Below are 11,044 nucleotides of genomic sequence, written 5' to 3'. Positions count from 1 at the left end.
AGTTTAATTTGCGAGCTTGTAGATGTGACATTAAATGTGTTAGAATGTTTCTGTCCAAAAATGTTCATTAGTGAACTATAATGCCAGTTCACCTGACTCAACTAATGAAAGACACCATTACGGAGTTTAAGGGTGTAGACCACAGTGAACACCAAACGAACAGGGACATGTTTACTGTATCCCCCAGCTAGATTGATCCTTTGTTCTTCATAAAGGGATCCTCAGTAAATCTCAGTAATATTTGCAGGGTGCTCTATGCATTTCACATTAAAATGCTAGTAAATGTATTTATATAATCATAACATTGCACAAAGCTAGTGAGTGTAATGTTTTAATTTTTTACCTTAGTATATTGGGCAGGACATTTTGAGCATATCTGAATATTGGGCGGACATGTCTCCACTGAGGATGTGTATTATGACTGTATTATGACTACGTATGTATTATTTATTCTGTGTTATATATGTATCATGTATATTATGTATTATGACTATGGCCTTGACATTAGCACATTTCAGCCCTTTTATTATTATTGTTGTTGTTATAATAATAATAATAATAATAATAATAATTAGTGTACTAATAGTAATAATAGTAGTAGTAATATTAGTAGTATGGTCATGTAAGTATTGTAATATTATTGTAGTAGTTTTAGCCAGTGACTTATTACATTATAGCAGGTACGGTTATTTTCAAAATGTTTTCGTGCTTTAACATTACATTTTGTAATTGGACTGTTTATAAAATGTTCATTTGAAGGTAAGTATATAAGATTACTTTAATTAGGAGTTGGGTAATATTTTAACTCATAAGGGGAAGACATGCATGAAGACTCTTGAAGAAGAAGTGGTGGGATGAACGTCCGCTGACTGTCCAAACAGTCCCTCACTGTCCTCGGCTCTGAATGAAGACTCGTCTCTGAGAAATGTACTTTAATTAGGAAATAAATCAGGAACTTGGCGCCTGGTTTGGCTCTCAGTTAAGGGTATTTTTGGACTCCAGCGTATTTGTGCTAAAGATGCTCTGAGTGAACGACTCAAGCTGTCTGGATAAGACCATGCGAGTAACGTACACGTAAGCAAAGTAGGAACGCAGATTTACAGTATTCGTTTCCGGAGGGACTATATTGAGTGAAACAGTGGAAGTTCAAGACGCGTCTTTTTCTCACGTGCAGTAAACAAAATGGTGAAGAAGAAGAAGAAAGGAGAACACAACGGCAAGTTCAGACCTGGACTTAAAATCACACCCGGGTCCAAAAAGAGAGAGAATAAACGTGTTGTGATGTTCGACGAGGAGGAACGACAGTAAGCTATCTTAGCTAACGTGCTGTGCGTTACGGTAGCGCGTGGCCGTGGCCTTGGTGCTCACGCTGTAGACGTTTGACTGTGACTCTCTGACTCTGTAAGCTCTGTGACTCTGTAGCTCTACTCTGTGACTACTCTCTGACTCTGCTCTGTAAGCTCTGTGACTACTCTCTGACACTGCTCTGTAAGCTCTGTGACTTTGTAGCTCTGTGACTCTACTCTGACTGCTCTGTAAGCTCTGTGACTGTAGTTCTGCGACTACTCTCTGACTCTGCTCTGTAAGCTCTATGACTTTGTAGCTCTGCTGTTACTCTGTGACTACTCTCTGACTCTGTAAGCTCTGTAGCTCTACTCTGTGACTCTGCTCTCTGACTGCTCTGTAAGCTCTGTGACTAGCTCTGCGACTCTGTGACTACTCTGACTCTGCTCTGTGACTCTGTAGCTCTGCTCTGTGACTCTACTCTCTGGCTCTGTGACTCTGCTCTGCACTTTGATCCGTTACTTTGCATCCGTTTCAGGGAGTTTCTGACCGGGTTCCACAAGCGGAAGTTGGAGAGGCGGAAAGCCGCTGTACTGGAGCTCGAGAACAAATTGAGAGAGGAGAGGAAACGAGTCCGCGAGGAGGTGAGGACAGCGCGTGATAACGAGGTGTTTCAGTACTAACGAGACAGAAAGTGTCCAGCGTAAATTATAAACCCTGTTTACTTTCTGTTTCCAGAGACATAAAGAATACATAAAGATGCTTAAAGAGAGAAGAGAGGCTCTTGGTAAGATGTGTGAGTGTGTGTGTGTTTGTGTGAGTGTGTGTGTGTGCGCGCGCGAGTATGTGTTTGTGTGAATGTGTGTGCGCGAGTGTGTGTGTGTGTGCGTGTGGGTGTGCGTGAGTGCGCGTGAGTGTGAGAGTGTGAGCGTGAGTGCAAGTGTGAGTGTGTGTGATAGACATATGATGGATAACGTTTTTATTTTTCCTGTGGCATATCAAAACCAGAAGTGGCCATCTCCCAGTGCCACACAGAAAAAAATAAAACAAAAGCAAGGAAAAAAGTCCTTATTTAGCTCATTCCTGCAATAGGCACAGCACAGAGAAAATCACACACTCATTTGGGTGGTAACTGTGTGTGTGTGTATCTAATAGGGTGTTTTTTCTTCTTAGAGGAGGCTGATGAACTCGAGGATGTGATCACAGCCACCACGGAGTCAGTGCACTACGATCACCCCAACCACACCGTCACCGTGACAACTATTAGTGACCTTGACCTGTCCAGTAGTCATCTGTTGGAGACGTTGACCAGCAGTAACACCACGGTAAAAGGATGGTAACAACATAGTAAAGCCATGGTAACGGCAGGGTAACGCCAGGGTAAAACAATGATAACGCCATGGTAACACCATAGTAACGCAATGGTAAAGCAGTGGTAATGCCATGGTAACATGGTTTGGAATGTTGACTGTTGCTGGTCTTAATGGTAAACAGCAAAAGGCAGTTCAGAAGTAGAATCAGGTGTGTTGGATTTTGCATTTTTATTAATGATTAAATAATTTAGACCTTATGTATTTTATACTTCTGGGCATCAGCGTTGATCCCTGTATTTCTACAATATTCTAGTTCATTGGTTTATTGGACTCTCACCTGCTGTTCTGTATTAGGATGTATTCTAAGAGTAAATGACAAAACACTTTTGTAAGTCGCTCTGGATAAGCGCGTCTGCTAAATGCTGTAAATGTAAATTTATTGTGTTTCCTCTAACAGGAAGGAAGGCAGAGTGAGGATGAGAAGGAAGATGATGGAGAGGATACCGTAGGAACAGTCCCACGGAAGGCAGGAAGGCCGCTACTCTCCAAAAAGTACAGAATCACCTCCCTTCCTTCTTCACATAGCTCACTCTGTCACAGCAGAATTAACAATCCTCCCTCCCTCCCTCCCTCTCTCTCTCTCTCTCTCTCTCTCTCTCCCTTTTAGGATCCAGTCTCTTTCTACCTCTCTCCACACTTTCACTAAACAGAAGAAGAGAAACAGGAAAAAAGAATTGAGGGGACAGGGCCGTCATGTGGAGAGGAAGTCAGCAGTTGTCCCTGGCAACAAGTTACGCTTTGGCAGAACAACAAAGAAACAGCGACGCCAGCGCACTGGCAAGAAGGGGCGGGGTCAAGACTAAAGGCCTCCGCCCCTTTGGGCCAGGACTTGCAGTAGTGTGAGCTAATGATTGGCTCGGGGGGCAAAATAGATGGACGTGGCAACGGCCTGGAACAGCCTGGAGGAACAGCCACCTGTCGTTGAACTGAAAAAGAAAATGCTCTTTGTAGTTTTATTGTTTAATATCAGGTGTCTTTGCTGTTTCTGACGGCATCCGTAAAGCAGTCAGCCTAAAGCAGTCCTCACACCTTTGCAGAATGCTGCTCACGTCGTGGTATGAGCTGTGTGTGCACTCAGTGCAGGGCAGTGGCGCCCTCTGCTGGAGCAGCTGTGGTGGAGCGGAACCCTGCAGGACTGCAAGCCTCTAGCAGGGGGTGTGCAGTCTCCAGTCTGCCATGGTGCAGTTGTGTTTTGTACTTTTTGTACTGGTTGCTGTGAAGATTGGAATAAAGGTAATTTCTGTCCTGTGTTTCTGGGGCAAACACCTCGTGTCTGATTGTGGGTGCATTCTGAGTGGTGTCGGGGTGGAGACTGCATGTGCCATCTGCCCAGGGTCTCACTTCCCTTTCTATAGCTGCTGATATTTAATCCATCCCCCCTGTCCTCAGGCCTGTCACGGCTGCCATGTTGGCTCTCGTGCTGCAAACGGCCTTGCAGGAAGCCTTTGGGACCCAGAGCCAAAATGGAGGAGTGCTGTAGGCCAGCTGCAGCTATTGTTGTGACAGCCAATAGGATGTGTCAGTGAGCATGAGTAATTCTGCAAAAGAGACATGTGTCCTCTGCTGCAGACGTACCCTCACACACACACACACCCTCAACAGGAGACAGGGCAGCAGGTAAGGCCTGATCATCTGAGCGACTTTAAGGGGCTGTGACTCAATTTCTTTTCTATGCTGGTGTGTATAGTGTTTCATTCTCAGAGCAGACAGACCCATCTCACTGTTAGAAAGTGTGTGTGTGTGTGTGTGTGTGTGTGTGTGTGTGTGTGAGTGGGTCATAGAGCAGACAGAACCATCTCACTGTTAGAAAGTGTATGTGTGAGCAGACAGACCCATCTCACTGTGTTAGGGGGAAAGTGTGTGTGAGCAGACCTGTCTCACTGACATCAGAATGATAATAATAAAACACCACTACCTTACTTGTCATGAAATTGCTTTTTAAAACACGATACAGAGATGTTGATGAGAAACTGAGGAACACCTGATGAATCAATTCACTAAGTGAAAGCTAAAAGCTGAGTGTATGTGTGCTGAGTGTGTGTTCTACATGTGCTGAATTATTTTAGTGATGTGTTTCCTATCTGATTTCCCCAGTGTATAATGTGTGTGTGTGTCCTATCTAGTCTCCCCAGTGTATAGTGTGTGTGTGTCCTATCTGCTCTCCCCAGTGTAAAATGTGTGTGTGTGTGTGTGTGTGTCCTATCTAGTCTCCACTGTATAATGTGTTTTGATTTCATCAGTGTGTAAATGCGTGTTTCTTTTTTAAACTGTGTGATGAGGGTGTGTGTGTGTGTGTGTGTGTGTGTCTCCTCAGTGTGTAATGAGCATGTATGTGTGTCTCCTTAGTGTGTAATGAGCATGTATGTGTGTCTCCTCAGTGTGTAATTAACGTGTGTGTATGTGTGTGTGTCTCCTCAGTGTGTAATGAGCGTGTGTGTGTGTGTGTCTCTCTCTCTCTCTCCTCAGTGTGTAATGAGCGTGTGTATGCTTCCTGCCTACCCATGATACCCCTGACCGGTGACGAGCTTGTGTGCCCCAGGTTCCAGCCCAACATCTTCAACTCATCTCGCTGTCATGACTGCCTGCGTCTCAAACACCTGCATGAAGGGCCTGCACGTGCACACATACCTGTACACACACCTGCACACACACCTGAGCAGGTGAAGCCTGTCACAGGCAGCACCAGCTGCAGTAGCTCAGCTCAGCCACTGGGAGAGGAGAAAGAGATGAACAACAAGGTGAGAAAACAGACGTGAAGGAGTGAGACAGAGGGCGTGGTCCGAGAGTCTGTGCTTGGAACTATCAGGGAGGTGGAGGTGGGGTTGAGACAGGAAACTCCATCTCCACGGCAACAGAAGCGGAGGTGCACTACAGTGGGGTCAGAGAGTACAGCGTGGGAAGTGACACAGAGCACAGGGGCTTTATGGGAAAGGGAGGGGGAGGAGACATATGATGCTTGTGGGTGTGGCTCCACCCACATTACAACTTAATGAAGGCAGATCGCTTTCTGTTCTTTTAGGAATCACATGAAATACAATACTGAGAAAGTGCAAGAGAGAGATGGAGAGAGGGGAGAGAGAGATGGAGAGAGAACGATAGCACTGGAGAAGGAAGGGGAGACCACTGAGGTCATTGAGTTTGTGTCTGTGAGTTTGTGTCTGTGTGGTTGTGTCTGAGATTGTATCTGTGTGGTTGTGTCTGTCAGTTTGTGTCTGTCAGTTTGTCTGTGTGGTTGTGTCTGTGAGTTTGTTCTTTCTAGTGCTAACCAGTACTCCACTGAAACACCAAACTCTGAACTGGGTTACACTGTAACCCATTATTCATTATTTTGGCTATAATGAAGTGTGTTGGGTTTTAGAAACTGTTTGAAGTAATAAAATAATGTTTCCGAACATTAAAGTCAGGCATAGATGCAACAGCAAAGAGTTAAATCACACACACACACACACACACACACACACACACACACACACGTACACAGCAAAGAGATGAAATAATGATGAAGTGAAGCAGCACTCAGCTAGAATTACAGTAGTGTGACATTAACCGAGCCACAAACACACACACACAATTATAAATTGACCATCTTGGTGCTGTTCTGCTCTTGTAGCTCAAACTGAGCCGGAGGAGAGGAGTGCTGCATGCCTCTGAGTGACCTTTGACACACACCAATAAGGATCATAGGTGAGGGGTAGCATGGTGATTGTTAAACTGGGAGATGAACAGGCTTAACATATATTTAACCTTCTCACCTGTGTCAAAGGTGTCACTTCATCCCTTAAACAGATCATATGAAGTTTCCACCTCACCACGCTAATCCACCAATTCCAGCTGTCATTGGCTGACATGGTGCTTGCTCTGTTTTGTGATAGGCCAGCACAACATGGCCAGCCAATCAAGAGGACTCTGATGAGGTGTCGGTGGTGAGCAGCTACTGTGAAGTGAGTGGTGGCTCTGTCTGCATCCTGAGCCCAGGTTGTAACCTCTACCTGTGCGACGCAGATGACGACCAGAGCTCCGACAGGTAAGGCTTACCTGGTCTCCAGGTAACCAGCTCAAACCACAAACTAGCACTTCTGCCCATAAACATTAAACGGTATTTAGTCAGATGGAGATTCCCTCGTCTGCTAAGGGCATTAGTGAGTGTGACATGTCCGACTGATCTGTGCTTTGCTAGCATATCTCCAGAGCTGTGACTAAGGGTTCTGTTGGATGTTATCATGATAAATTATTGTAATGCTGTTTTGTACAAGCTGATAGACTCCAGATGCCCAGACTCTCTATTGTGCTTTAGAGTGTGTTAGAAATTAGTGTTCAATACATGTATGTTTGTTTCTGGTATAATATGATGAAATAACAATTATAAAATTTCCATGTTAACTTTTACACATAATCTCAATTCATACACACTTATTCATCCTTTCTCTCTCTCCTCCTACTCTTCTTTCCCCCCTTAGTCAGTGTGAAGACAAGTCATACCCCAGGAGTTCCACTTCCACTGATGAAGACTTTCTTGATCTTCATCAGAGCAGGATGACGCGCTTGGACCACCCACCGCACCGTCCGAACCCCCGAGTGTGGACAGAGGAGCCACGGAGCCAGGCCATCTTCATACATCCCTCCTCTCCCTCACGCGGTGAGGAACACGCCAAACCACACATCATCATCACCCCATCCTCTCTGGTTACGGGGTTGTTTACATCATTCTAACAGCTCTGCTGGGTGTTCCTGAGTGCTCTGTTATCCCCACCACACCCCATTAGTTACCACCACACCTATCCCAGCCTAGTCCTTGCAGACCCCAGCCAATCCCAACGTAGTTCTTACAGACCTCAGCTAATCCTACACTAGTCTTTCGAGAACCCAGCCAATCCCAGCCTAGTATTTCCAGACCTCAGCCAATCCTACACTAGTCTTTCGAGACCCCAGCCAATCCCAGCCTAGTCTTTCCAGACCACAGCCAATCCCAGCCTAGTGCATATAGACCCCAGCCAAACCCAGCCTAGTCTTTACAGACCACAGCCAATCCCAGCCTAGTGCATATAGACCCCAGCCAAACCCAGCCTAGTCTTTACAGACCCCAGACAATCTCAGCCTAGTCCATACAGACCTCAGCCAATCCCAGCATAGTCCATACAGACCCCAGCCAATCGCAACCAAGTCTGTCCAGACCCCAGCCAAACCCAGCCTAGTCCTTATGGACCCCAGCCAATCCTAGCCTAGTCCTTACAGACCCCAGCCAATCCACTCCCAACATAAGGCAGGTCATCAGACTATTGCTCTTGGTTATCCTGCCCTGGTTTTCCCACAGAAATCTGGACATGCTGAGGTTTATATAAGAGTTAATTCTGATTTGTCTCCCTCTGTCCAGTGGGTTCAAAAGCCAATCAAGTGCGAGACAGTGGATACTTCTCTCTGGGCAGAGCTGCAGGGTCTAAAACCTTTCGGGATAAAAGCCCCCCACCAGCCCATCGGCATTCTGAGCGTGGACACCCACTTCCCAATGACCAAATCCCAGAGCCCAAAGCCACTATCCCATTCCGGAACCCAGACCTGGGCATCCCTTCCCAAAGGAGAACCTCAGAAATCCAGAACCTGGATCTGGATCCAGAGCTGGAGCAGGGGACCATCTGCCTGGACCCTGTGGACCTCTGCATTGAGGTTGAGGCTCAGGTGGGTCCGAGGTCCCCAAGCCCCACCCCCTTCAAACAGGCTGAATCACTGGCCATATTGGGTCGGAAGGGGGCGCGGACATCATTCTCATCCTCCCACAACCTTCCCAGAGCCTCATCTTCTGCCAGACAAGGGTCTGTCCCATCCCGGTCCTCCTCCCCTAGCCGAGGGTTTTCCACCCCTCAGCGGGCCGAGCCTGTCTCACCCCTGTCCTCTCGCAGGTTCGGGCCTCGCGAGGGTTTGACATCAGAGGTTTTTGCACAGAAATCCAAAAGCCACAGTCAGAGCTCCTACAGCCGGCTAGCTGATTCCGGTGGACTGCAGAGAAACTTCCATGCATTTGTCAGTTCCGTGGGGGCAATCAGTACCTCTGCCGAATCTCTGTCCAGCTCCTACAAACCGAGAAGTGAGTTACTCCAGACGGAGGGCAGCTGTAGGCATGGCAGCAATACATGGAGCTCCTCCCCAGCAAGGTGGAGCAGTGACACTCCAGATCACTCAGTTCTTCAGAAGACAAGCAGCTCGCCGAATAGTCATAGGCATGAAAGCTTTAGCCCCTCCCCATCCAGGAGTGGCTATGAAAGAAGAAACCAATCATTTCTGCAGAAGGTTGACGGTCGGCGAAGTGCTTCTCCCATCAGAAAGGGCTATGGGGAAACTAACCAATCAGAGACAAATCACAAATCAAATGAGCAGATTCATCAGAGAATTAGCTCCTATCCAGGTAGGAGGGGTTTTGAGTCTGCCAGCCAATTAATGAGCAAATCTGAGACCAGCAACACCACTCGCAGTCATAGCCGTGACAGTCGAAACCCTTCCCCCACCAGGCGGAGCTACGAGAGACCTAGCCCGTCAGTGCTACGGAAAAATGAAACAAGCCGATCATCCTATAGTCATGGATGTCATAGCAGGAGTCCTTCCCCTTCAAGGCAGGGTTATGACACTTCTAGCCAATCTCTTTTTCACAAAATGGTGACCAGCAGTTATAAAAGTGGGCGGGATTCTCCAACTAAAGCTCGGCAGGAGCTTGCAGGCCAAACCTTCCTGCACAAAACGCTGGGTAGCTCTAGAGCAGAAACCTCCTCTTACGTGATAAGATCAGGCCACAATAGCACTCAGTCTGACTCCCGGCACACCAAAGCATCATGGCATGGCTCCACCCACTCTCTGAACAGTCTGCCAATCTCCCATAGCTCCTCCTCATCCAAGAAGAACAGTGAACATAAAGCATTTGGCTGCTCTAAGAAACCTGCTCATGTTGCATGGGAAACTATCCGGAATAGCAGCAGTAGTAGGCGGGGCCAAGAGGCTAACAGCCCCTCTACAGACTCCAGGAGATCATCCCATCTAAACAGAAGCCACTCCCCTCAGATGCAAAGCCACACTTCATCACAGAGCTCAATGGAGTCGTCTGAGTCTGGGCACCTGTTGGCCAGCTCATGTGGTCTAAACCGGGAGGAATATGCCATGATGGCTGATCTTCCTAAGGTTAAGCCACTCCTCCAGAGGGTGGAGCCAAGCCACCTGGAGCATCTGGACACCAAAAACAGAGATGAACCCTCACTCTACAAACCTGCCAGGTGAGAGGCCACACCCACCAACCAAGCCCTCAGATGGCACAGGGACTCACCTGAAACAGGTATGAGGGCTGGATCAGGCCTTATTGCACCTGACTGAGCTCATTAAGGGTTGATGATTAATTGATGAGCAGAATCAGGTATGCAGGAGGACCTGGGGAGTCCTGCAGGTACTCGGATCTCTACAGGCACGGCCAGGTGCTCAGTGTCTGTAACGTCTCACATGTCTGTCCTTCTTCAGCCACTCACAGAGTCGAGCATTTCCCGGTGTCTGGGAGGAGCCTGGGGACCAGAGGGGCTCTCCCTCCTCCACCTCCTCCTCTCCACACACACAGGTAAAGCACCTGCACAAGGAACTCACCAGGACAGATATATAATCACACTAGTGAGTCAGGTATACCTCACCTGTACAGGTAATGCATGTGTGGGAGGAGGAGGTGGTCCCACAAGGGTGGGAGGTGGTCTGTAGCATGAAGAGCTTCATATATCATATTAACTGTGTGTGCTGTTAATTTTGTGTTTTTGTATGCGTCAGTGTGTGGGACACTGGTAGCTTAGTGGTTAAGGTACTGGTCTAGTAATCAGAATGTTGCTGGTTCAAGTCCTACCACTGCCAAGTTGTCACAGTTGGGCCCCTGAGCAAGACCCTTAAACCTCAATTACTCAAGTTGTTTTCAGTCAGAATTGTAAGTTGCTTTGGATAAAAGTGTCAGATAAATGTAAATACATGGCAACCTGACTCTAAAGTCCATGGGTCCAGGTTCCTCTCTTTCTACCCTCACTATGCTCTGTGTGGCTGTTTCTCAGTTCTTTAGTTCCTGCCTTCTGAATCGTACCTCGAGTCAAAGATCACGTACACGTCCCAGTCACTGGTCATCAATCACATACATGCCCCAGTCATTGGTCATCAATCACATACATGCCCCACATGCAGTCATTGATCATGTACACGCCCCACATGCAGTCACTGGTCATTGGTCATGTACATGCCCCAGTCACTGGTCATTGGTCATGTACATGCCCCACATGCAGTCACTGGTCATATACATGCCCCACATGCAGTCATTGGTCATTGGTCATGTACACACCCCACATGCAGTCACTGGTCAAATGGTTTCTCATTATGTGTGTAACTAG

General features: G+C 47.2%; 1 protein-coding gene across 1 annotated transcript; it reads left to right on the top strand.

Annotated features, from left to right (window-relative positions):
- Positions 1–1,116: 1,116 nt before the first annotated feature.
- Positions 1,117–3,922, top strand: nol12 (nucleolar protein 12). Its single transcript, XM_026996367.2, has 6 exons — positions 1,117–1,304; positions 1,823–1,928; positions 2,023–2,071; positions 2,458–2,609; positions 3,055–3,149; positions 3,265–3,922. Exons 1-6 carry the CDS (start codon positions 1,183–1,185, stop codon positions 3,458–3,460), a joined length of 720 nt encoding a protein of 239 aa, XP_026852168.2. The 5' UTR covers positions 1,117–1,182; the 3' UTR covers positions 3,461–3,922.
- The last annotated feature ends 7,122 nt before the right edge of the window (positions 3,923–11,044 follow it).

The sequence above is a fragment of the Electrophorus electricus genome, chromosome 4 (genome assembly GCF_013358815.1).
Source record: "Electrophorus electricus isolate fEleEle1 chromosome 4, fEleEle1.pri, whole genome shotgun sequence".
Taxonomy (NCBI): domain Eukaryota; kingdom Metazoa; phylum Chordata; class Actinopteri; order Gymnotiformes; family Gymnotidae; genus Electrophorus; species Electrophorus electricus.
The sequence above is the reverse complement of the archived record's forward strand: the minus strand, read 5'-3'. Positions and strand labels throughout refer to the sequence as shown.

What these genes read in the sequence shown, in the direction of transcription:
- nol12 (XM_026996367.2), top strand. Translation starts at nt 1,183, where the DNA reads ATGGTGAAGAAGAAGAAGAAAGGAGAACACAACGGCAAGTTCAGACCT. An exon ending in TTCGACGAGGAGGAACGACA is followed by an intron (nt 1,305 to 1,822) that starts GTAAGCTATCTT and finishes CATCCGTTTCAG; the next exon opens with GGAGTTTCTGACCGGGTTCC. An exon ending in GGAAACGAGTCCGCGAGGAG is followed by an intron (nt 1,929 to 2,022) that starts GTGAGGACAGCG and finishes TTCTGTTTCCAG; the next exon opens with AGACATAAAGAATACATAAA.